The sequence below is a fragment of the Oncorhynchus gorbuscha genome, linkage group LG03 (genome assembly GCF_021184085.1).
Source record: "Oncorhynchus gorbuscha isolate QuinsamMale2020 ecotype Even-year linkage group LG03, OgorEven_v1.0, whole genome shotgun sequence".
Classification (NCBI taxonomy): Eukaryota; Metazoa; Chordata; class Actinopteri; order Salmoniformes; family Salmonidae; genus Oncorhynchus; species Oncorhynchus gorbuscha.
In genome coordinates this window covers 32,877,608-32,905,389 of record NC_060175.1, presented here as the reverse complement: position 1 = coordinate 32,905,389, position 27,782 = coordinate 32,877,608, and the positions used below count along the sequence as shown (strand labels likewise).

Here is a 27,782-nt window from a genome sequence, read left to right as displayed (position 1 = left end):
TTAAAAGAAAAAAGGATTCTGCCAGTCCGTGGTGAGTAATCACAGTCCTGATGTCCAGAAATTATTTCCGGTCATAAGAGACGGTAGCGGCAACATTATGTACAAAATAAGTTACAAAAAATGTTACAAAAAATGCAAATAAATGAAGAAAAAAAAACACAGTCGGTTGGGGACACGTAAAACGTCTGCCTTCTTCTCCGGTGCCATTTTGAGGGAATCTGGGATATCAGAAATTTCCATATCCTTCTCCTGATCCTCAGACCCCTGACTCCCCTCTGTAACATCCCTCTCAACACTCCCCACTTTCCACCCCATCACTCGTACCGGGCATCTCCTCCACTGCCTGGGTGACTAGCTCCACCTAAACCCTCTCCTGTACCCCATTACTTATAATGGACATCTCTTCAACTACCTGTGAGACTAGCTCCATCTGAACCCCCTCCTGTGCCCCATTACTCATACAGGGCATCTCCTCACCAATCTGGGGAAATAGCTTCCCAGATCCGTCCTTACCTCCTACAACAATATATTTCTGCTGCACATCAGACGCTATGTTCCCCTCTGGTACAAGCTGTAACTCAGTACCATCAACACAAACAACTTGTTCCTCAGCAACAGGTGCTTGTGGCTGCTCTACCGCTGTCGGTCCACCTCTCCCTACATTAGTGGGCCCAGGCGTTACGACGACCATCTGTCTCCCTCCCTCCGCCTTCTCCCTTTTCGGGCAAGCATGTCACTTATGGCCAACATCCCCACACTCAAAACACTGTTGACTACCCGTTCTAGCATAAGCCATTTGCAGTCTGTTGTCATACTTGACTTTAAACGATCAAAGTCTGCTCCGGTGAGTCCAAAAACACAAACACCTGTCGCCTAAACGACATAACCTGTTTCAGAGCCGGGTGTTTGCAACCCAACTAATTAAACTTGGAAACTTCTCAAACTACAATAACTCACGCTCTTAAGTACATTCAAAATCGTTGACGGAGAAAAAAAGCGTCTTTACTCGAATAAACATATCTTTAAGAAGTACGCCATGCTCAACCATCTGATCGATAAGACGCTCTACTTTAAGAAAAAACACCACTGCTTTATTCATCCACTAAACATAAGCAACATTTTCATAGCCTACCTTCTCTCCTACGGTGACCAGAATCTCCTCCACAGTGACAGTAGCTTCAGTAACACACCTGAAGCCTTACCAAAGTGACAGGGACGGCTTCCCCATGTGGGTCACCATCCCCACCAAAACCAGGACAATTCCAGCAAGAAATACAATATACCTAAATCTACCAACAAATAAAAAATAAATAACGTAATCATGCATAGAAAGGAAAACCACCAAGAAAAGGAAACAAAGAAGAAAACACAAGTGATCTAACTCTACTCACACTCACTCATACAATTCCCAGCATGCACCAAACACTCCCAGCATGCAGAGACAGAGAGAGAGAGAGAGAGAGAGAGAGAGAGTTCCCTCTACAGACCAGATCAGGTGGTGAAATGAGCGAGCGGAGCCATGATAAAGCGCAGTGCAACTGAATTCTTACTCTCTGTGGCCCAGGAGACAGGCCCATAAAAAAAGAGAAATAGAAAACATCCCATCCTATAGCAGGCTTTATAGAGCAATACAATCCTATTATATTTATTATCCCCTCCAGTACCTATAACCTGCCCTGGTGGGGAATTGAGGGTAGCTGTCCTCACTGAGTTCTCTCTTGCTGTTTTTCCTCTTTTCATGCCTCCTTTCTCTATGAAGCAGGGATAAGCTTGATGAAGCAAATTGAGAACTGGGCTAACTATCTGGGCTGCCCTGCTGTCCTTTATAGGATCGTCTTTCTATTCCGCAACAAAGCCTCCTTCACTCACGCCGCCAAACTTACCCTAGTAAAACTGACTATCCTACCGATCCTCGACTTCGGCGATGTCATGTACAAAATAGCTTCCAATACTCTACTCAGCAAACTGGATGCAGTTTATCACAGTGCCATCCGTTTTGTTACTAAAGCACCTTATACCACCCACCACTGGACCTGTATGCTCTAGTCGGCTGGCCCTCGCAACATATTAGTCGCCAGACCCACTGGCTCCAGGTCATCTACGTAGAATGTATGCACACATGACTGTAAGTCGCTTTGGATAAAAGCGTCTGCTAAATGGCATATATTATTATTATTATTATTATCTACAAGTCCATGCTAGGTAAAGCTCCGCCTTATCTCATCACTGATCATTCCTAAAGCCAACACCTTATTTGGCCGCCTTTCGTTCCAGTTCTCTGCTGCCTGTGACTGCAACGAATTGCAAAAATCGCTGAAGTTGGAGACTTTTATCTCCCTCACCAACTTCAAACATCTGCTATCTGAGCAGCTAACCGGTCGCTGCAGCTGTACATAGTCTATCGGTAAATAGCCCACCCAATTTTACCTACCTCATCCTCATACTGTTTTTATTTATTTACTTTTCTGCTCTTTTGCACACCAATATCTCTACCTGTACATGACCATCTGATCATTTATCACTCCAGTGTTAATCTGCAAAATTGTAATTATTCGCCTACCTCCTCATGCCTTTTGCACACATTGTATATAGACTCTATTTTTTTCTACTGTGTTATTTACTTGTTAATTGTTTACTCCATGTGTAACTCTGTGTTGTCTGTTCACACTGCTATGCTTTATCTTGGCCAGGTCGCAGTTGCACATGAGAACTTGTTCTCAACTAGCCTACCTGGTTAAATAAAGGTGACATCATTTTTTTTTTAAATGCCCCACTAAGAACCCACTGACATACACCTTGTGTAGGACAGGAGGATGGTTCTGCTCACACTTCAGGGCATTAAATATTCACTCTGCCTCCAAGGAGATGGGGAAGGGGCCGCTGGCGCTTTGGTCTCATAAAGTGGTGGGGAGGAGGAGTCTACCGTGTCCGGAAGCGACTCCTCCATTCATTTTCTGGATTCATTTTACACTCAAACGTCATTTTAAACTTAGTTTTACTATTGACAGTCACAGCTGATATCTGGGTTTGTATATCTATTCGCTCTCCTTAGATATTTGTCATTTGATGTATTTGTTTCAGTCTCTGAATTTTTTTTTACAAACTTTTTGTTGCCAGCTCCTAATATCAGGACATAAAAACTTATATCATTCTCCTGATTTACCCTAGTGTGCATGTGCACTCAGTTTTATCCTGTCCTGAGCTCTATTTCCCTGGTTTTCCCTGGCTAAACCAGAATCTGGCCACGTGAAGAAGATCATCAATTATTAAGCAAGTGAAGAGTTTTAGTATGGGGGGCAATGTGAGAGTGTCAAATTTATTCAAGGTAACAATTTTGTAGAAGTTTCGTAATGCTTAGGTTGTTACGGGTGTACTGATGTAAGTGTGATGCAACTTTGAGAGAAAAAAAACTATATCAGAGTTGTCGCTGTTGAAATTCGAGACGGCTATGCATATTCATGAGGCTAGCATAGCATCTCACTCTCCATTGAATACAGGCTGTTGACATTTCCCATTGTTAGGGTGGAGACAAGAATCTCGTCATTGTATCCAGTATCTCTGGCTAAACTAGCTGGCTAGCTGAACTATGCTAACTCATTGCCAAACTTCATAAATACTGCACCTTCAACATCAAAACTCCTTTGATGGTTATACAATCATGTAACCAAGAAATTCAATGGAAAGAAACTTGACAATTATTAATTGTCTGTCATAAGACAACGGTGGTGAAGGTTATCATTGCTACTTAGTGCGGATCCAAGTTAAGTATTGAGATACTCCGGCGTCAACGGCTTAGGGTTAGCTGGACATTTCTAACTGGTCTTGAAACTGTGACAACGGGCAGCCTCTACCCGCTTTGCTCAATGGATGTTACGGATACAGTTATCCTGGGTGTGTGTATCCTGTGTGTGTGTTTCTTTTCTCTCCTTCTCCCCTCACAGGTGAAAACCATCACTCCCCAATCAGTCAACAGTCAATCTCTAGCTCAATCTCTAGCTCAATCTCTAGCTCAATCTCTAGCTCAATCTCTAGCTCAATCTCTCTGTAAATGCCATGTCTGTAGGTCTCTGTGTTTCACTCTCGCTTTGTGTCTTAAACCTCTCTTTTGTTTAAACACCTCCATAGCACTTTGTCATCCCCTGTGAGTATTGTTTTTGGTTATGGTGTTTGTTTGTTGCTGGTGGGAAAAGGGGGAAACCAAGACCAGTCGCCCATGGGCATACACTACCCGTAGGTGAACTTTGTTAAATACACTAGTTAGAACTGGGCGGACCACCCACTGTATTTTTGGTTAGTTAGTTAGCTGTTGTTAAAGTAGGCTAGTCTAGCTTAGGGGTGTGTTATTGAATACTTATAGTTTCTTTCCTTGGGTCCAGCTCAGCCCCTTTTCCTGCTCCCCCCATTACCGTGTGTTTATAAATAAACCTAGAGTTTGACGGTAGATTTCTGTTGTCGTGGTTATTTCGTGCACACTTTTACTTTGTCACAATAATAATTTGCATGAGTTATGTTACGGGTCTCATTACCATCCCCCCTAGACTGTCGGGCCAAAAGGGATTCGTAACAATGGGATATACAGTGCATTTGTAAAGTATTCAGACCCCTTCCCCTTTTTCCACATTTTGTTACGTTACATCCTTATTCCAAAATTGATTAAATGAATACAAATCCTCATCAATCTACACACAATACCATAATGACAAAGCAAAAACAGGTTTTTAGAAATGTTTGCAAATGTATTAAAAGTCAAAAAACGAAATAACTTAAGTATTCAGTATTCATAAGTATTCAGACCATTTACTATGAGACTCGAAATTGAGCTCAGGGGCATCCTGTTTCCATTGATCATGTTTGAGATGTTTCTACAACTTGATTGGAGTCCACCTGTGGTAAATTCAATTGATTAGACATGATTTGGAAAGGCACATAACTGTCTATATAAGGTCCCACAGTTGACAGTGCATGTCAGAGCACAGATATGGGGAAGGGGACCAAAAATGTCTGCAGCATTGAAGGTCCCCAAGAACACAGTGGCCTCCATCATTCTTAAATTGAAAAAGTTTGTAACCATCAATACTCTTCCTAGAGCTGTCCACCTGACCAAACTGAACAATCGGAGAAGAAAGGCCTTGGTCAGGGACATGACCAAGAATTACACATTTTGTTACATTACAGCCTGATTCTAAAATGTATTAAATGGTTGTTTGCCCCTCATCAATCTACACACAATACCCAGGAGAACATTCCAGAGTGACAGCCATCTCTGCAGCAATCCACCAATCAGGCCTTTATGGTAGAGTGGCCAGACAGAAGCCACTCCTCAGTAAAAGGCACATGACAGCCTGCTTGGAGTTTACCGAAAGGCACCTTAAGACTCTTAGACCATGAGAAACAAGATTCTCTGGACTAATGAAACCAAGATTGAACCCTTTGGCTTGAATGCCAAGTGTCAAGTCTGGAAGAAACCTGGCACCATCCCTACGGTGAAGCATGGTGGTGGAAGCCTCGTGCTATGGGGATGTTTTTCAGTGACAGGGGCTGGGCAGACAAGTCAGGACCAAGGGAAAAATTAATGGAGCAAAGTACAGAAAGATCCTTGATGAAAACCTGCTCCAGAGCGCTCAGGACCTCAGACTGGGGAGAAGGTTCACCTTCCAACAGGACAACAACTCTAAGCACACAGCCAAGACAATGCAGGAGTGGTTTTGGGACAAGTCTTTGAATGTCCTTGAGTGGCCCAGCCAGAGCCTGGACTTGAACCCGATCAAACATCTCTGGAGAGACCTGAAAATAGCTGTGCAGCGAGGCTCCCCATCCAACCTGACAGAGCTTGAGAGGATCTGCAGAGAAGAATGGGAGAAACTCCCCAATTACAGGTGTGCCAAGCTTGTAGCAGCATACCCAATAAGACTTGAATCTGTAATCGCTGCCAAAGGCGATTAAACAAAATACTGAGTAAAGGGTCCGAAAACGTATGTAAATGTGATGATTCTGTTTTTTTTTTAAATGCATCTGCAAAACAAAAATCTAAAAACCTGTTTTGCTTTGTCATTATGGGTATTGTGTGTAGATTGATGAAGGGGAAAAAACTATTTAATCAATTTTAGAATAAGGCTGTAACATAGTAAAATGTGTAAAAAGTCAAAGGGTCTGAATACTTTCCGAATGCACTGACGGGCCGAACGAGGCATAGGATGAAGACGAGCCGGCCGAGACGTGGAAGCCCAACGAGCCGGCTGAGGCATGATGTGGAATGGGAGCCTGCCAAGCCAACCGATGAAAGAAAACCTCTAGCCAGTTAAGGCATGGAAGCCGGACGAGCCAGCAAAGGCATCCCCAGTTCCTTCGGCAGCGGACCTGACGTCACCAATCAAAACAAAAAACTCCCTGATGCTTCCAATATTAGTGATGCTATGGACAGATGCTGGGAGACGGGAAGCAAGTACAGGGAGTGAATATTTAATAAATAACAGACATGAAACAAGACACGGACAGCTTCTGGACAAGGGAAACATAACAACATTAATGCTGAGACATATATTTTCAAACTGAGAAATAGACAGATAAAGAGGAGGCAATCAATAAAGTGATGGAGTCCAGATGAGTCCAATAGAGCACTGAAGTGCATAACAATAGTGAAAGGTGTGCGTAATGATGGCCAGCCTGGCACCATCAAGCGCCAGAGAGGGAGAGCGGGAGCAGGCATGACAATTTGGGCTGATAAATTATATTTAGGGGAATTTAATAAGGGGAAAGATTTGCTTTTGTAATTTTCTAAATATTTTCTATATTATTAATTTCCATGTTGGCTCTATGCCTGGGAAATGCCCTTCTCTGGAGCAAAGGATCACATTTTCAAACCCTCCAAAACAAACAAAAATAAATAAATAAAGTCTTTAAAAATTTGACAAATTGCAATAATGAATATTAACTGAAAAATTATCTTCTGTAGTTTCTTGAAATAGCCCTCTCTGACTTCAAATAATATTTATCTCCAAACTGTGATTCCCAAAAAGATTATGTCCAGAGATTTTGTGAACTCCGTCAGATTTGTCTAAAATCCTAAATGAATCAAGAGTGAGTAGGGACTGCTACACCTTAAGCACCCTTATTTCATGTAGTCATAACATGTAGTGCAACAAGACCACTCATGGTCTGTAAAGTTCTCTACTTTTTATAGAATAAAAATATATATATTGAAATCCCCATTGTCACAACAACTCCATCTCCCTGGTAGGATATACATTTTGAGTTTTAGAGTCATGAAGCAACTACGGAAAAAGAAATGTATATTTTTAATACCACTTGAATGAAGAAGAAAAATGCCATTTATGTCAACGCTGTAAAACATCAACTCAAATCAAATTTGATTCATCACATACTTCGTAACTAACAGTGAAGTGCTTGTCAACTCTGTCAGAGTGCTGAAAAATCTAACAGAATGGTTCTGTTTTTATTGGGGATTTTCAAACTAACTATTGTCTGTATTTTACAAGTGTTTGTAATTAACTTTTATTTTTAAAAGCAAAAATGTCTGTTTTGAGTATTTTGTTGTCAACTCCATTACTGTTAAAACACCTTAAGATATATATATATTTTTTGTATATTTCTTTTGAATCACTTTTCTGAAACATGCTTAAACTATTGACGTATTTGCTGTGCTCGATCTAAGGGATAATGTTTTCTTTATAAATGTTTTATTTCTAAATCTAGAAAATAAATGTCAAAATGCTAACGAAATTAGCCCTGGAGCATTATATAGTGCTATAAAATAAAACAAGAAGTTTGGAGATTTGTATTACATATTTGAATAATATTAGAATCAAACAATCAAGGTCTTTAACACTTTTGGACAAAACATGTAAAAAATTAAATGTCTTTTATGGTGTCTGACAGAGTTGACATAAATACACTTAGTTGCAAATAGCAACTCGACAGAGCGCCAAGGACTACAGTGAACGGCTAAATTACTTCTGGACATGGAGGGTCTGCGGAGCTCCTCCTCACCACTCTATTACTGAAAACAGGAGTATGTGTAGTCAAAGTGGGGGAGATTGCATGTGTGTATGTATTGTACTGAATGTATAGACATGTACTGTGTGTGATATGCACACAAGTGTACAGGAATGAATGTGTCTATACCTCACTTGAATGAATGTTTGTCGTTTATTGAGTGCGAATATAGACCAGATGTGTTAGCGCAGTGGTTCCCAATCTTTTTATAGTCCCGTACCCCTTCAAACATTCAACCTCCAGCTGTACCCCCTCTAGCACCAGGGTCAGCACAGTCTACAATGTTCTTTTTTGCCATCATTGTGAGCCTGCCACACACACACTATACAATACATTTATTAAACATAAGTATGAGTTTTTGTCACAACCCGGCTCGTCGGAAGTGACAAAGAGCTTTTATAGAACCAGGGCACAAATAATAATAATCAATCATTTTGCTCTTTATTTAGCCATCTTACATACAGTATAAAACCTTATTTGTTCAGTCTTAAATACATGTTCAGTCTCAGTCTTAAATCATTTCCCACACACAGTCTGTGCCTGTATTTAGTGTTCATGCTAGTGAGGGCCAAAAATCCACTCTCACATATGTACATGGTTGCAAAGGGCATCAGTGTCTTAACAGGGGATTTGCCAAGGCAGGATACGCTGAGCTCAGCCCTATCCAGAAATCTGGCAGTGTCTTCTGATTAATTTCAATTTTCACAGAACCGCTTGTTGCATTTGCGCCATCAGTTCAGATACCAACACATCTTGACCACCAAAGTCCATTTGATGTCATAAAGCTGTCCAGTGCTTAAAAAATATCCTCTCCTGTTGTCCTGGTTTCCAGTGGTTTGCAGAAGAGGATGTCTTCCTTAATTGACCCTGCATAAACATAACGGACATATACCAGGAGCTGTGCCAGGCCTGCCATGTCTGTTGACTCTTCCAGCTGTAACACATATAATTCATTGGCTTGTATGCGAAGCAGTAATTGTTTCAAAACACCTCCAGCCATGTCACTGATGCGTCGTGAAACAGTGCAGATGTAGTACTGCTGTTAGTAGCAGTACTACCAGTACAGCTGGTACGTGTCTCTATGGACGCAGGCCTTACTTTTCAATTTTCGAGCAAACGGAATGAGTAGCAGCTTCGTTTGGCTACATACGAACCGTTTGTGGTTTCCGCGAGAGAGTAACGCTTAATGTTAATGTGATTGGATGTTAATTATTTGACTAGGCTACCTGTATATGACATTGTGTTGTTATTTCGCTGAACACTAGATGGTTTAATTCGATTTTTGGCAGTGAAACGAGGCTACTCAGGTGAGAAAAAAACACCCCACAAATGTATAGCCCCGTTGGAAAATCTAAATGGTCTGTTTGAAAGTGTGAATCACATTTCATTTGAGGTACCCCCAATGGTATTGCGCGTACCTTAGTTTGGGAATAGTTGTATTAGTGGATGGCAGTGGATCAGCAGGCTCTGTTACCTCATCATTCACTCCTAATGACTGAAAGTAAGGACATGGAGACATCCCGTCTCATTTCCTGTTTATGTAAGACTCAGACAACCCTGCGGTTCTTTCACCACTGCCCCGCATGTCCACCTTACAAGCACACACAAACATACCATCATTCAGTCCCCACGGGAATACCTCCCACTACTCAACCATACTCCTCTCTCACATCACTGCTCTGGCAACCAGACCCACAAGAGTCACCATCCTCTGGGACCCTGCTGAAATCTCCACACACTTCCTCCTCCAGGAAACTCACACATTTCTGCCTCACTGCCTGCTTCCCTGCCTCAATCAGTCACTTTAAACCCTCTACCCCTGTAGTGTGGAGTTGTCTTTGCTGTAAGTGCCTTGGGTAGACTTCTCTCTGTTGTGAGTCCATGTCCCCATAATCTCCTCTTTGCCTAGCTGGCTGGCAGAGGCTGGCAGTACACCGAGACTGGAGTGGGAAGATGTATTATGGGAGAGAGATTAGAGGGGCAGAGCAGTCATACTTCAGCTGCTCTTCTATAGTTAGCACACACACACATGGGGTCAGTTTCAATGCTGTTGTTCCTATTTAGCACACTTCATTAGGTACGCTGCTACAGCCCTGTCTGCTCATCTGGCTACATTAGCCAGAATCTGATGAGCGTGAGTTCCCCTCAAAGGCAGTAGGGGCTGTAAGACGGACACTAGAGCACATGGGCGTCACCCTCCCTGGAGTGGATGTTGAGTGGGATGTGGAAGTAAAAAAAGCCATATGGCATAGTGACCTGGATGTCTTGTGGAGAGCATCCAGCATCCAGCTCAGAGTAGTGTTACATTCAGCATCCAGATCAGAGTAGTGTTATTGTCATGTTTTGTCTTATATTGTCTTGTCATTTTGCTTTTCCTTCTGTTCGTTTTCCCCCTGCTGGTCTTTTTAGGTTCGTTCCCCTTTTTCTCTCTCCCTCCCTCTCTCTCTTCTCTCTATCGTTCCGTTCCTGCTCCCAGCTGTTCCTATTCCCCTAATCATCATTTAGTCTTCCCACACCTGTTCCCTATCTTTTCCCCTGATTAGAGTCCCTATTTCTCCCCTTGTTTTCCGTTTCTGCCCTGTCGGATCCTTGTACATTGTTCACCGTGCTGTGTCTTTGTATCGCCCTTTCGTGTCGTGTTTCCCTCAGATGCTGCGTGGTGAGCAGGTGTCTGAGTCTGCTACGGTCAAGTGCCTTCCCGAGGCAACCTGCAGTTTATTATCGAGTCTCCAGTCAGTTCTCGTGATTACGAGTGAAATTGTTTTTTATGCTTTATTTACCGCTCCGATTTGTCTAGGAGTATTGCTATTTCCTTAAACTGGATTAAAGACTCTGTTTTCGCCAAGTCGCTTTTGGATCCTCATTCACCTGCATAACAGTTATATCCAGCATCCAGCTCAGAGTTATATCTAACATCCAGCTCAGAGTTACATCTAACATCAAGCTCAGTGTTACATCTAGCATCCAGCTCAGAGTAGTGTTATATACAGCATCCAGCTCAGAGTTATATCTAACATCCAGCTCAGAGTTACATCTAACATCCAGCTCAGAGTAGTGCTACATCCAGCATCCATCTCAGAGTAGTGTTATATACAGCATCCAGCTCAGAGCTATAACTAACATTCAGCTCAGAGTTACATCTAACATCCAGCTCAGAGTAGTGTTACATCTAACATCCAGCTCAGAGTAGTGTTACATCTAGCATCCAGCTCAGAGTAGTGTTACATCTAGCATCCAGCTCAGAGTAGTGTTACATCTAGCATCCAGCTCAGAGTAGTGTTACATCTAGCATCCAGCTCAGAGTAGTGTTACATCTAGCATCCAGCTCAGAGTAGTGTTACATCTAGCATCCAGCTCAGAGTAGTGTTACATCTAGCATCCAGCTCAGAGTAGTGTTACATCTAACATCCAGCTCAGAGTAGTGTTACATCTAGCATCCAGCTCAGAGTAGTGTTACATCTAACATCCAGCTCAGAGTAGTGTTACATCTAACATCCAGCTCAGAGTAGTGTTACATCTAGCATCCAGCTCAGAGTAGTGTTACATCTAGCATCCAGCTCAGAGTAGTGTTACATCTAGCATCCAGCTCAGAGTAGTGTTACATCTAGCATCCAGCTCAGAGTAGTGTTACATCTAGCATCCAGCTCAGAGTAGTGTTACATCTAGCATCCAGCTCAGAGTAGTGTTACATCTAGCATCCAGCTCAGAGTAGTGTTACATCTAGCATCCAGCTCAGAGTAGTGTTACATCTAGCATCCAGCTCAGAGTAGTGTTACATCTAGCATCCAGCTCAGAGTAGTGTTACATCTAGCATCCAGCTCAGAGTAGTGTTACATCTAGCATCCAGCTCAGAGTAGTGTTACATCTAGCATCCAGCTCAGAGTAGTGTTACATCTAGCATCCAGCTCAGAGTAGTGTTACATCTAGCATCCAGCTCAGAGTAGTGTTACATCTAGCGTCCAGCTCAGAGTAGTGTTACATCTAGCATCCAGCTCAGAGTAGTGTTATATACAGCATCCAGCTCAGAGTTATATCTAATATCCACCTCAGAGTTACATCTAACATCCAGCTCAGAGTAGTGTTACATCTAGCATCCAGCTCAGAGTAGTGTTACATCTAGCATCCAGCTCAGAGTAGTGTTACATCTAGCATCCAGCTCAGAGTAGTGTTACATCTAGCGTCCAGCTCAGAGTAGTGTTACATCTAGCATCCAGCTCAGAGTAGTGTTATATACAGCATCCAACTCAGAGTTATATCTAATATCCACCTCAGAGTTACATCTAACATCCAGCTCAGAGTAGTGCGACATCCAGCATCCATCTCAGAGTAGTGTTATACATCCAGCATCCAGCTGAGTTACATCTGGCCTCCAGCTCAGAGTAGTGTTACATCCAGCATTTAGCTCAGAGTTATATAAAGCATCCATCTCAGAGTTACACTCTGTGTATTCATGGCTGCCATTTCTTTTTTAAACAAAGTAATTTTTCCTTTGTCTCTCTGTATTTCATAATTTTCCTTCAATTCCAAAAAGTCTAAATGTATCTCACCAGAGAAAGCATGCGAGATAAACGCTCCCCTGTCTCTGTATGTGTAGCCCATCTATCTGATGCTGTCTGGTCAAAAAGAGTATGATATTGATGTGAATCGTAGCATTGAATGTAAGGGAAGCCAGTGAGCATTTGGCCTCCCTTGATAAGAAAAAATATGCAACAATAGCCAATCAGCGTTGAGCTAAAAAAAAGTGTCAAGTGATGTGATTTGGCTTCACACTAATCGCATCCCATCAAAAGCTAAACGTCATTGACAAACAAAATGGAATCGTCGCATCTCGTTGTGTTGTTGTCCACCGGTGGCTAGCTAGCTAAAATTGGTCCTTTCCTAAATTACCCATGGATGGAGATAGGGTTATGAACTTGTGGTTTTACTTAATTCTCCATACTGGCCCATGATTATAACAATGATTCTCATCAAACCATAAATTCATATATTGTGCCCCTGGCCTGAGAGGATGGGAGTTCAATATGCAGCTAGCTGTAGTTGGCTAAAGTTAACTAGCTGGCTCATCGGTGCCGATGAAAAATAAGTTAGGTTAGCGAGCAAGCATTTTAGTCAGTTAACGTAGGACAACAAAAAGAAAAAGCGTGTACTGTATGGTAGAGTCATACACTAAGTATACCAAACATTAGGAACACCTTCCTAATATTGAGTTGCACCCCCCTACAAGGTGTCGAAAGTTCCACACGGATGCTGGCCCATGTTGACTCCAATGCTTCCCACAGTTTTATCAAGTTGGCTGGATGTTTGGGTGGTGGATCATTCTTGATACACACAGGAAACTGTTGAGCATACCCCGATCAAAGGCACTTAAATATTTTGTCTTGCCCATTTACCCTCTGAATGGCACACATACACAATCATGTCTCAAGGCTTAAAAATCCTTCTTTAACCTGTCTCCTCCCCTTCATCTACACTGATTGAAGTGTATTTAACATGTGACATCAATAAGGGATCATAGCTTTCACCTGGATTCACCTGGTCAGTCTATGTCATGGAAAGAGTAGGTGTTCATAATGTTTTGTATACTCAGTGTAGCCTGTTTCGGCATAATGAAAGAGAGAGAGGAGAAGAGAAGAGGATGGCATTGGCGTTTCTCTACAAGTAGGGTGAGTCAACATGTGTTCTACTTATGCACGCAGACACACAAATCAGTACCATGGACAGCCACATGATATTTAGTTTACGTTGATTGGACTAAATCATTTACAAATATTGTTTTTGGAATATTTTAGTTGTCACTGAATTAAACTAAGCATAAGTGATTTGATTATGTATTTATGAATCATATGAATTGAAATAATAAAAAATGTATTTAAAAAAATGTTGACATGTTAAAGTTGAAATAGTGCTGGAATAGTGGAGGTAGGTCCTGTTTTCTTTGCAACTTGCAGTAACTCTCCTGTGTTCTAGATCAATAGTTGTTTAGTAGTCTGAACATTTCTGAAATAGTAACTTGATTGACCATGCTGTAAGTCAGGGCTCTCCAACCCTGTTCCTGGAGAGTAGGTTTTCATTCCAATCCTAATCTAGCATACCTGATTCTAATAATTAGCTGGTTGATTACCTGAACCAGGTTAGTTACAACTGGGGATGGAGCGAAAACCTACAGGCGGGTAGCTCTCAAGGAACAGGGTTGGCACTGAGATTTAACGATGCTCCTACGAACGTTTTAATGATGAACTTAATGAGAATAAGACAAAGCCTTTCAGATGCTTTTGGATAACGGGGCCCTGTTGTCTTTGGTACCTGTACTGTTAATGGACGCATTTTAATAATTGTTGCACTGCTACTCTTAGATTGAAAAAATGTATTTAATTTAATATCTGTAGAAACTATGAGACTAGAAATGTTCAGAACAGAATCATCACAGCACAGATGAAAAATATATGGCAAATAGCGTTCAGAGATAGATGGGAGTGGTTGAGTAGAGCTAAAGAGTGGGACTAAAAATAACAAGATAGCTAATGTAAAAAATACTGTGTCCGTAAAATGTATATAGGTTCAGAACTTTTGTGAAACAGCACAGTTGGAAAATATATGGCAAATAGAAATGAAAACAGGATGGTGTTCAGAGATAGATGGGAGGGGTTGAGGGCAGCTGAACGATGGGACTAAAAACAAACAAAAGATAACTATTGTAAAATATACCGTGTCTGTAAAATGTATCTAGAATGTATAAGCTGGAAGTAGAAGCCTAAGTGTTGTTGTCCATTAGTTTACTCCAATAGGGGAGGGGTGGATGGGTTAGGGGAAAATAATACAATATATACAGTGCCTTGCAAAAGTATTCGGCCCCCTTGAACTTTGCGACCTTTTGCCAACAAGACAATGATGCAAAACATAAAGCAAAATCTACAATGGATTGGTTCAAAAATAAACATATCCAGGTGTTAGAATGGCCAAGTCTAAGTCCAGACCTGAATCCAATCGAGAATCTGTGGAAAGAACTGAAAACTGCTGTTCACAAATGCTCTCCATCCAACCTCACTGAGCTCGAGATGTTTTGCAAGGAGGAATGGGAAAGATTTTCAGCCTCTCGATGTGCAAAACTGATAGAGACATGCCCCAAGCGACTTACAGCTGTAATCGCAGCAAAAGGTGGCGCTACAAAGTATTAACTTAAGGGGGCTGAATAATTCTGCTTACCATGCCACATGCTACTGCACACCCTTTCTGGCCGTTCATTGTTAACTGCTGCTATATTTATGCATAGCTTTACCCATGTTATATGCTTATTGCATTGATATAGTGTAATTTATTATTGCCATTAACAGCCAATTAATGATGTATGTTCACTGATGTTATTGTCCTTTATTATTTGCACCTTTCTGTGTCTCCTTTAAGGTAAACCATACTCCATACAAAGTCTCCATTCAAGACGAATCACATGTCAACAACTGTCAATCATTCCCTTCCATGTATCATCTCCATTACCTGAATCTATAAAGACTCTTAAACTGAACAGCACCTCTGCCTCTGCCTGCTCTTTAACTGAAATCCCACAGTAGATGGGCATCACCATAACCTTCCCCTAATCCTCAATCAGTAACTGAAGAATATTGTGTGACAAGCTAGGAAGCAAAGTTTTGGTCAGTGTTTCCCTGTGCACCCTTATTAGAGGAGGACATGCAGGAAATGTATAAAAGCACCCATTGTACATGTTCAGGTGAGAGCTTTGTACTGGGAAGATCCTTTGTGTGTACAGGCTGCATGGGGTTGTTGCTGTTGGTTTATTTCTGTGAGCCATTTTGTGGCCATGCTGTCTTGAATAAATTTTTGGGGTGTGGTTGATGTTCATTATGTTAAGCCACTACTATAATGTACTTTAGTTTTCAGTGGGTTTGTTAGGATAGACTTTGTTGGTTTGAGGTTCAGGCAGTTTATGGTAGCGCCCTCCAATAAGGTGACTGTCTTTAAGTAAAGTCAGTTGTATTTCAAAAAGATGTATTGTTTATGTAAATGCAGTGGTTAACTGTTTATTTTGTATATTCAGAAGTGCTGTATTATTTGTCACTGTTTTTGGACATCTGATGAACTTGGTCAGCTGAATCTCTGTGAAACCCTGTATTTCAAAAAGCTATCTGGTGGAAGTAATATCTAAGAAGTCATTATGGTCTACTCTTGTTAATGTGTGTTATTTATCTATCTGTGTCAAACAAGCATACCTGATCCTCTAAGATTTAATAAACATTGCTTGTTCTTTCTCTGCCTCTGTACTGTTTCCCAGTAATGGGCCTAGAACCTCTAATGTTTAGATGTTGCAATTGTAATACACATTTTATAGTTTTGCTAAGGTGTTTTATGGTCCGTTGCATTGCTCAGAACTGTTGACCGGACTCAATAGTTGGCCTGTTACTAACCGGTGTCTTATGTTCTGGTTGAGGTGTTCACCTCATTAAATAGTAACTGCCATAGTCTGGTAGTTGTGCCATTTTAGCTAACCTTAGTAGACAGGTGTTACTACAATATACTATAGTCATGTCTGCAAAAACACTACAGTACATATTACAGTATACTACAGTCATGTCCCAAAATAAACTACAGTAAACCCTGCAGTGCACTACAGTCATGTCTGTAAAACACTACAGTATACTAGTCACGTCTGCAAAAACACTACAGTGAATACTACACTGCTCAAAAAAATAAAGGGAACACTAAAATAACACATCCTAGATCTGAATGAATGAAATGTTTATTTTATTTCCATAGATGAATGTGCTGACAACAAAATCACACAAAAATGATCAATGGAAATCAAATTTATCAACCCACGGAGGTCTGGATTTGGAGTCACACTCAAAATTAAAGTGGAAAACCACACTACAGGCTGATCCAACTTTGATGTAATGTCCTTAAAAAAAGTCTAAATTAGGCTCAGTAGTGTGTGTGGCCTCCACGTGCCTGTATGACCTCCCTACAACGCCTGGGCATGCTCCTGATGAGGTGGCGGATGGTCTCCTGAGGGACCTCCTCCCAGACCTGGACTAAAGCATCCGCCAACTCCTGGACAGTCTGTGGTGCAACGTGGCGTTGCTGGATGGAGCGAGACGATGATGTCCCAGATGTGCTCAATTGGATTCAGGTCTGGGGAACGGGCGGGTCAGTCCATAGCAGGACTTGCAGGAACTGCTGACACACTCCAGCCACATGAGGTCTAGCATTGTCTCGCATTAGGAGGAACCCAGGGCCAACTGCACCAGCATATGGTCTCACAAGGGGTCTGAGGATCTCATCTCGGTACCTAATGGCAGTCAGGCTACCTCTGGCGAGCACATGGAGGGCTGTGCAGCACCCCAAAGAAATGCCACCCCACAGCATTACTGATCCACCGCCAAACCGGTCATGCTGGAGGATGTTGCAGGCACCAGAACGTTCTCCACGGCGTCTCCAGACTCTGTCACGTCTGTCACATGTGCTCAGTGTGAACCTGCTTTCATCTGTGAAGAGCACAGGGCGCCAGTGGCGAATTTGCCAATCTTGGTGTTCTCTGGCAAATGCCAAACGTCCTGCACGGTGTTGGGCTGTAAGCACAACCCCCACCTGTGGACATCGAGCCCTCATAACACCCTCATGGAGTCTGCTTCTGACCGTTTGAGCAGACACATGCACATTTGTGGCCTGCTGGAGGTCATTTTGCAGGGCTCTGGCAGTGCTCCTCCTGCTCCTCCTTGCACAAAGGCGGAGGTAGCGGTCCTGCTGCTGAGTTGTTGCCCTCCTACGGCCTCCTCCTACGGCCTCCTCCACGTCTCCTGATGTACTGGCATGTCTCCTGGTAGCGCCTCCATGCTCTAGACACTACGCTGACAGACATGGCAAACCTTCTTGCCACAGCTCGCATTGATGTGCCATCCTGGATGAGCTGCACTACCTGAGCCACTTGTGTGGGCTCTAGACTCCGTCTCATGCTACCACTAGAGTGAAAGCACCGTCAGCATTCAAAAGTAACCAAAACATCAGCCAGGAAGCATAGGAACTGAGAAGTGGTCTGTGGTCACCACCTGCAGAACCACTCCTTTATTGGGGGTGTCTTGCTAATTGCCTATAATTTCCACCTGTTGTCTATTCCATTTGCACAACAGCATGTGACATTTATTGTCAATCAGTGTTGCTTCCTAAGTGGACAGTTTGATTTCACAGAAGTGTGATTGACTTGAGGTTATATTATGTTGTTTAAGTGTTCCCTTTATTTTTTTGAGCAGTGTATAGTATACTACCATCATGTCTGCAAAAACACTACTGTGAATACTGAAGTGTACTACAGTCATGTCTGCAAAAAACTATAGTGAATACTATAGTAGACTATGGTCATGTCTGCTAAAACAGTACAGTCGGCAAAAACAGTATAGTATACTATAGCCATGTCTGCAAAAACACTACAGTAAATATTACAGTATTTTTTTTCACCTTTATTTAACCAGGTAGTCTAGTTGAGAACAAGTTCTCATTTGCAACTGCGACCTGGCCGAGATAAAGCATAGCAGTGTGAACAGACAACACAGAGTTACACACGGAGTAAACAATTAACAAGTCAATAACACAATAGAAAAAAATGAAGAAAAAAAATTCTACAGTCATGTCCGCAAATAAACTACAGTAATTTTAACTTACTGTACTGGTCATGTAATTACATGAAGTTCATGATGATCAGCTCAGATACCATACTGTGCCCTTCTCCTTTCATCTCTTCCATTATTAGGTAGAGGGAAGGACCAGCTATAGGTCGGGAGCCTGATGATGTTCTGTTCTACCTGATAACTAATTGCACCCACCTGGTGTCACAGGTCTAAATCAGTCCCTGATTAGAGGGAAACAATGAAAAAAAGCAGTGGAACTGGCTTCGAGGTCCAGAGTTGTGTTTGAGAGCGCTATCGCCACCTACACCATATAGAACAGGGATGGACAATTCCAGTCCTTAGGGGCCTGATTAGTGACACACCCGACTCCAATAATCAACTAATCATGGTTTTCTGTTTAGAATGCAATTAGTTTAAACAGGCGTGTTAGCTATATGGCTGGGGGAAAAGTATGACACCAATCAGGCCCCCGAGGAATGGAGTTGCCCCTCGCTGATATAGACAATTGCTGATAATTACTTCATACTCACCTGATGGCAGAGAGAGGGTGAATGTCAAAACTTGGTATGTCAAGCCGTGTTAGCCTTGGTCTGGCAAGTTTTGATCGATTCTTGGACAGTGTGGACGCACACACAGACAGAAACACGCATGCGTGCACGTGTACACACATCTTTGATATGATAGCCAGCGAGCTGTAGCCTTAAGCTCAATACTTGATGACTACTAACATAAGCTCTCTGTCTTGTCTGTCAGTAAGCCACCAAAGCATTGAAGGAAGGCAGCTAGCTAGTTAGCTTGACTTGACTTGTTGGTGGCCCTTATTACTAACCTGTTGAAAGCTAGCTAGCTGGAGCGATGGTCAGGTAACGTTAGTTAGAGTCTCACAGCTTTTACGTTGACAACTTTTAGCACATGTATTCTGTTGCAGATCCTCATATCCATGCCCACACTGTCTTTGTTCATTACAATAATATCTATCTGCGGACTACATTAACTACCCGCCACGCCTACTAAAGGCCGCGCCAACTGCCATTGAGGGTACTTGTAACAGTATGATGTCCATTAGCATTATGTCACAACACGCAGTGCCCATTAGCATTACGTCACTACAAGCATTACGTCACTATAAGCATTACGTCACAACACACTAGCTTGCTAGCTACTACACACTAGCTAGCTAGTATTGTACTAGCTAGCTAGCTAGCACACACTGGATGTAACTCTGAGCTGGATGCTGGATGTAACTCTGAGCTGGATTCTGAATGCAACTCTGAGCTGGATGCTAGCAGGTAGCCTAGCAGTTAAGAGTGTTGGAATCCCCAAGCCAGAAAGGAGGAAAAATCTAACGTGGACGTTGATTAAGGCAGCCCCCCGCACCTCTCTGATTCAGAGTGGTTGGTTTAAATGTGGAAGATAGATTTCGGTTGAATGCATTCAGTTATGCAACTGACTATGTATCCACTTTCCCTGGATGCAACTCTGAGCTGGATGCTGGATGCAACTCTGAGCTGGATGATGGACGAAACTCTGAGCTGGATGCTGGATGCAACTCTGAGCTGGATGCTGTATGCAACTCTGAGCTGGATGGTGGACGAAACTCTGAGCTGGATGCTGGATGCAACTCTGAGCTGGATGATGGATGCAACTCTGAGCTGGATGATGGATGCAACTCTGAACTGGATGATGGATGTAACTCAACTGGTTGCTGAGCTGGATGATGGATGTAACTCTGAGATTGATGGCGTCCAGGTTGCACTGACATCCTTCCTGCTAGTTTTCCATCCGCATCTAGTTCAACATCCAGTCGCAAACTCCCGTCCAGGTGAGACTCCACCATCCGCGCACATATTCCTGAGTGTCTGAGAGAGAGAGAGATGGCATTTTGGAGATGTCATCGGCGATGTCATCTACAAAATAGCTTCCAATACTCTACTCAGCAAACTGGATGCAGTTTATCACAGTGCCATCCGTTTTTTTACTAAAGCACCTTATACCACCCACCACTGCGACCTGTATGCTCTAGTCGGCTGGCCCTCGCTACATATTCGTTGCCAGACCCACTGGCTCCAGGTCATCTACAAGTCCATGCTAGGTAAAGCTCCGCCTTATCTCAGTTCACTGGTCACGATGGCAACACCCACCCGTAGTACGCGCTCCAACAGGTGTATCTCACTGATCATCCCTAAAGCCAACACCTAATTTGGCCGCCTTCCCTTCCAGTTCTCTGCTGCCTGTGAATGGAACGAATTGCAAAAATCGCTGAAGTTGGAGACTTTTATCTCTCTCACCAACTTTAAACATCTGCTAACTGAGCAGCTAACCGATCGCTGCAGCTGTACATAGTCCATCGGTAAATAGCCCACCCAATTTACCTACCTCATCCCCATACTGTTTTTATTTAATTACTTTTCTGCTCTTTTGCACACTAGTATCTCTACCTGCACATGACCAATTTATCATGTATCACTCCAGTGTTAATCTGCAAAATTGTAATTATTTGCCTACCTCCTCATGCCTTTTGCACCCAATGTATATAGACTCTTTTTTTCTTTTTTTCTACTGTGTTATTGACGTGTTTATTGTTTACTCCATGTGTAACTCTGTGTTGTTGTCTGTTCACACTGCTATGCTTTATCTTGGCCAGGTCGCAGTTGTAAATGAGAACTTGTTCTCAACTAGCCACCTGGTTAAATAAAGGTGAAATAAAAATCAAATAAACAGCTGCCTCTCCTTAAAGTCCCATTTTGGAGCCAGGGCTCTGTGATCCCTAGTACTCTACTCTAATCACACACACTAGCCAGAGAGATGAGCATGCAGTTCCCATTCACATCACACTGTGCTGCTCGGATTGTAATTGATATAATTGATCTGGATTCTCAGTGTGTGGGGAGCAGCGCTGGAGCTGGCTCTGTGCCATTACATGTGTAACAGTTTAACTTCAGTCCTCCCTTGCCACTACCCGGGCTCTAAACGCTATTAGCGCGCACCACCGCTAACTAGCTAGCATTTCACATCGGTTACACATGGTCCATGGTCTGTTTTAACCAATCGTGAGCTCCCTCCATCCCTGCTTTGTAACCCAACACTGAGTATGTTTGTGTGAGAGATAAACATCTAGACTAGACACAGCGAGCAGGTTAGATGAATCTTTCAGTAGGACAAGAAGATATCCCTGTTTTATTTCATGGTAGTATAACACCTTTAAAGGAGTTACCATTCACGTGATATAGTGTGTCATGTGTGAAATTGTGTGGAAAGTTTTAGAAAGTCATTGTGAAAAGTCATTTATGTTTGTCCCACTGACAGAGTTACAGTATTTCATGTCTGGATGTCAGGCGTAATGTGCACTTATGCCTAACAACCAATGTGTGTAGGTTTTTGGTGTGTCAGTTCAATAAACAAGAACCACAAACACTACACAGTATCCTTATAAACACAATGGAAATATAAGGATATGGTGACATACTGCATATTCAAAAGTTATTTGTCCTTGCAAATATGTAATGTGCAGTTTACACTTGAAACTTGAGTCATTAATGGTGATTGGTTGAGTGAATCTTTCATGGGAGCAAATCCACTTTGGATCTAATGTGTTTGTAGATTGTCATCCATCACTCTGGTCCCTCAGGATCCTGACTAGACGAAGGACATGTTAGGGGTGGCCCTGATTGAGTTTAAACTCGTGTCTGGCCTTTAATTAACTCTCTTTTAACTTGGGCATCAAAATGATGCTGAAACGCTTTAGTCCAGTTTGTCTCTACCTCTCTTTGTCTTTCTTTGTCTCTTTGTCTCCCATAGTCTCTCTTTGTCTCTCTCTCACTCTCTCTCTCAGACTCTCCCCATCTCTCTCTCTCTCTCTCTCTCTCTCTCTCTCTCTCTCTCTCTCTCTCTCTCTCTCTCTCAGCCTCTCCCTAAAGGCCAGGGTGGGTTTGCAGGCACCTCACCTGCCAGGATTAATTAAAGTTAATGAGTGCTGAGCACTGCCAGGGAGTAATCCTGCACTGCACTGACCTGGGACATGGATAGGGACACAGCCTCCACTGTGACCTTGTGTTGGATTGACTCACACTGGCTGGTAGAGGAATAATAGGCGTGCCACAAGCAGGGTACACACAGCCCTGAATGCACTCTGTTAATCCACAATACCTTATCGAGATCCTGATGTACTCAGCATGTAGTACTCATCATCCTGTTCCCTGTGACCTTCTTGCAGATCCAAATGCTCTCATCATGCAGTGGAGTCGCAGATTGTGCTGTGAATCTATATCTTTAGTAGTCTGCTAGTAGTACACTAACTTTGCAAGGTGCTTTGTAGAAGAACTAGGACAATAAGTCTGAGGGAGTCAGTCTGAAGGAGAGAGGCAGATGAGGAGGGACTGAAAGGAGGCATAAAGCAGGATAGGAACAAGGGCACACATTTGGCAGGGATATAACACACCACAACTCATAGCTGAAGAGATTGCAGCTGACAGCCAGCTGACAGCCATCACAGCCTCCTACTGTGATAGGGGACGCTGGTAATACACACACACTATCTGAGGATCAATGTGCACCCTCATCTCATGGTGTGTGTTCTGTCAATCACAATCCACAGAAAATACAACATTTAGTGGCAAAGAAAGTGGGTTACCAGGGAAACTAGTATTTTGGTTCACATTTTTAAAAGGAATGGCGCTGACATTCTAAACATTATTTTGGTCAGACTTGAATGACCAGGCCATCTAGATATTTATCTTTGACATTCTTTTCTCTTTAAAAACCTGCTAGTCCTGATAGTACCGTAGCCTTTTCATTATGTTCAGGAGAAATTAGTCAGAGAGCTAAGTGGGTCATGAATTAATCATATTTTTCAGGCGTCAGCTTTACATAATGACTGTTATTATTTGCTGCAGCCGTACTTAGGATATTTAGAGCATCTTTGAAAGTTGTTTAATCGCATAGTTGGATCCAGACTAAAAGGCCTTGAAATGCTCTGGCATTAATGTTCAACATGTCACTGCACTGAAGTTTGACTGAAACGTGTTGTCTTGGTTGTGTTTCAACAGGTCCTGGCCATCATCTCCATCCTCTTTATCGTGCTGTCAACTATTGCCTTGTCTCTGAACACCCTCCCGGAGCTGCAGGACATAGACGAGTTTGGCCAGGTGACAGACAACCCTCAGCTGGCTCACGTGGAGGCGGTGTGCATCGCCTGGTTCACAATGGAGTATTTGCTCCGCTTCATCTCCTCGCCAAGCAAGTGGAAGTTCTTCAAGGGTCCGCTGAACATCATTGACCTGCTGGCCATCCTGCCCTACTACGTCACCATCTTCCTGACTGAGTCCAATAAGAGTGTTCTACAGTTCCAGAACGTCCGGAGGGTGGTGCAGATCTTCCGAATAATGCGTATTCTGCGTATTCTGAAGCTAGCCAGGCATTCCACAGGGCTCCAGTCTCTGGGCTTCACCCTGAGGAGGAGTTACAACGAGCTGGGCCTGCTCATCCTCTTCTTGGCCATGGGCATCATGATCTTCTCCAGTCTTGTCTTCTTCGCTGAGAAGGACGAAGAGGACACTAAGTTCAAAAGCATCCCGGCCTCCTTCTGGTGGGCCACCATTACTATGACTACGGTGGGGTATGGCGACATATACCCAAAGACTTTATTGGGCAAGATTATTGGGGGTCTGTGCTGCATAGCTGGAGTGTTGGTGATAGCCTTGCCCATCCCCATCATCGTCAACAACTTCTCAGAGTTCTACAAGGAGCAGAAGAGGCAAGAAAAGGCCATCAAGAGGCGGGAGGCCCTGGAGAAAGCCAAGAGAAACGGCAGCATCGTCTCCATGAACATGAAGGAGGCGTTCGCACGTAGCGTTGAGCTCATGGACGTAGTGGTAGAAAATAATGGAGAGAACATGGAGAAGTTGCAGGGCAACCACCTGTCTCCCAGCTACAGGAAAGGGACTCCCAAGCGGACCACCTCAGAGACGGTTTCCGCCAAGTCCCTGGAGCCCAGCTCACCAGACAAAGCCCGTTCTGGAAGCCCTCAGCACCTCAACGCTCAGAAACTGGAGGAGATGTACAACAAGATGGCCAAGACCCAATCTCAACCTAACCTTAACAACAAGGACAAGAGACCTTTATCTAAAGCAGCCAAGAAGAGAGATGAGATAGAGATGGGAAGCATCCCCACGGAGCCTGCCCCAACCACAGATATGAGGAGCATGTCCAGTATTGACAGCTTCATGAGCTGCGCTGCCGATATCACCGAAAGCGCCCGCTTCTCCCACAGCCCCAGCACCAGTGTACCAGGGAGGGTTAGCGCCAACCCCGTGCTTGAGATCACCCTGGAGGATGAGGCCATGGACGGCCCTCACACTGCTACCATGTTCCCTCGAGGACGAGGCTCTAACTGCGGCCTCCCTGACAGCCCCCGTGGAATGCGCTTCAGTAACCCTCTCAAGAACCGCTCACTCAAGGTCAACTTCAAAGGTGGAGGCGCGGACCCCTCCTCCTCCTTCTCAGCACAGGGACCAGGGGGTGGGGCCCTCTCAGATAGCTCCGCCCTCTCTGACCACTCCTTCATGAGTCCTGAGGTGTCTGTCTACACCACCGCCAGCAGCAGGACCCCACCCCATGAGACCCTGATCCCCACAGTCTTCACATTCCACGACGCTTCCATTAGTAAGTTCATCGACGCTGACACAGACGAGGAGGAGCACCTCCATGATGACTCAGGCACCAACCCCTCCCAGAGGCTCCTAGGAAAAGCCAGCCCCAAGCTCAGCTCCCATAGCAGCCACCACATTGCAGCCAACCACCTGGAGGGCTCCCAGAGGATGCTGGCTAATAGTGTGTTCCCCTTGGAGGGCAGGCCATGGGGGGGACAGGAGAACCATGTGCTCTCCCGGGTAGAGAGGAGTTGTTCAAACACCAATAATGAGAGCAAGTGAGGCAGGAGGAGGAAAAGGGTAGTATAGAGAGCACCCAAACAGGAGGACATGGTGCAAATACTACAGAGAAATAAAAGAAAACATGAACTCTACTCATACCAGGAGCTGCACCTCTACTCACTTGAGTAAAAGGCACTGAAAACACATTTGGCGTTTTGTTTTGGTTTGTAACAAATGCCCAATAAGTAGAACTTTTGGGACACAGGAAGGAGCTCACTCTTCCTTCCTTTTACTGCTACTTGAGTGCATAGACTGTCAGGATGGCAGCAAAATTACTGAAGGCATTGGGAAATGCTACTGTGGGACTGAGAAAGAGAGGGTGCATTGCTGTGTCCAAAGGGGATACACATAACTCTGCAGAGTCAGGTCATGCACTGATTTAGCCATTACTGAATCAACATTGTGTTAAGAGATATTTAGTTTGTTTTCTTCCTCAATAATAATAATAATATATGCCATTTAGCAGACGCTTTTATCCAAAGCGACTTACAGTCATGTGTGCATACATTCTATGTATGGGTGGTCCCGGGGATCGAACCCACTACCCTGGCGTTACAAGCGCCATGCTCTACCAACTGAGCTACAGAAGGACCCAAAACTTGCCTTAGTTACAATATATGCGACTGTGTGTATGCATAGCATGTGTGCGTGTGCTTGTATGTCTGTGAGTGTATGTTTATGCATGATGATAGGCAGATAAACATACACATACACACACGGGCATACATCATTTTATGTATATTATTTTTCCGTTCTTTTCAACAAAAAAAAAAGTAAATAGCATAATTTCTTTGGTCTGTTATTTTGTGATGCTGTCTAAGAGGTGAACTTTCATCCCTGTTGTAATGGTCAGCCATTACAGAGGACACAGCCACTGTCATATCCTGTCTGTTTCCCCATTCCCATCATGCCCTATTCCTGGCATGAGATAGTGAAAAATGTGATGAGTGATAAATATTTTAAATTCTGTACAGTGTATTCGTTGTTGTTTTGTTTGTTTACTTATGTGTTTTTTTTAAGCCGGGTTCCTTTATGTTTTAATACTCTCTCAGATGTGTGGTTGTGGTTGGTTGTCATGAATCATATCCAATCACAGTTGCTACTGGGGAGGGGATAAACAGCATCAGCCCATTATCAGCCTGAAAACGTCATCCTGGCACATTTTTGCAAAAAGGTCAAATGTACCTGATGTTTTTCTCAATACATTGCAGTCAATGGGAAATGATGAATATAACAGGGTTGTTGTCTTTCTAAATACATTGCAGTCAATGGGAAATGATGAATGTCACAGGGTTGTTGTCTTTCTAAATACATTACAGTCAATGGGAAATGATGAATGTAACAGGGTTGTTGTCTTTCTCAATACATTACAGTCAATGGGAAATGATGAATGTCACAGGGTTGTTGTCTTTCTCAATACATTACAGTCAATGGGAAATGATGAATGTCACAGGGTTGTTGTCTTTCTCAATACATTACAGTCAATGGGAAATGATGAATGTAACAGGGTTGTTGTCTTTCTAAATACATTGCAGTCAATGGGAAATGATGAATGTCACAGGGTTGTTGTCTTTCTAAATACATTGCAGTCAATGGGAAATGATGAATGTAACAGGGTTGTTGTCTTTCTAAATACATTGCAGTCAATGGGAAATGATGAGTGTCACAGTGTTGACATTTATCTCAATACATTTCAGTCAATGGGAAAAAGTTTGTGTCACAGGGTTGACATTTATCTTAATATTTCATTCAATGGGAAAAAGTTTGTGTCACAGGGTTGACGTTTAATTTAATATTGCAGTCAATGGGAAAAAGTTTGTGTCGAACCAGGGTCTGTAGTGACGCCTTTAGCACTGAGATGCAGTGCTTTAGACCACTGTGCCACTTGGAGTGACAGTCATCTTTTCCCATTGATTGCAATGTATTGAGATAAAAGGTTGACGTTTAATTTAATATTGCATTCAATGGGAAAAGGTTTGTGTCACATGGTTGACATTTAATTTAATATTGCAGTCATTTGGAAAAGATTAGTGTCACAGGGTTGACGTTTTTCTCAATACATTGCAATCAATGGGAAAGATGAGTGTCACAGGATTGACGTTTTTCTCAATACATTGAGTCAATGGGAAAAGATGATACTTGTTTTTCTCAATACATTGAGTCAATGGGAAAAGATGAGTGTCACAGGATTGACGTTTTTCTCAATACA

At 43.0% G+C, this 27,782-nt stretch overlaps 1 protein-coding gene across 1 annotated transcript in view; it reads left to right on the top strand.

Annotated features, from left to right (window-relative positions):
- Positions 1-27,376, top strand: part of LOC124031243 (potassium voltage-gated channel subfamily B member 1-like) — a 114,852-nt gene extending 87,476 nt beyond the window's left edge. Inside the window, exon 3 of the mRNA XM_046342294.1 lies at positions 23,690-27,376. Within this exon, the coding sequence (XP_046198250.1) occupies positions 23,690-25,573 (1,884 nt within the window). The 3' untranslated portion in view covers positions 25,574-27,376. The remainder of the gene's footprint in view (positions 1-23,689) is intronic.
- The last annotated feature ends 406 nt before the right edge of the window (positions 27,377-27,782 follow it).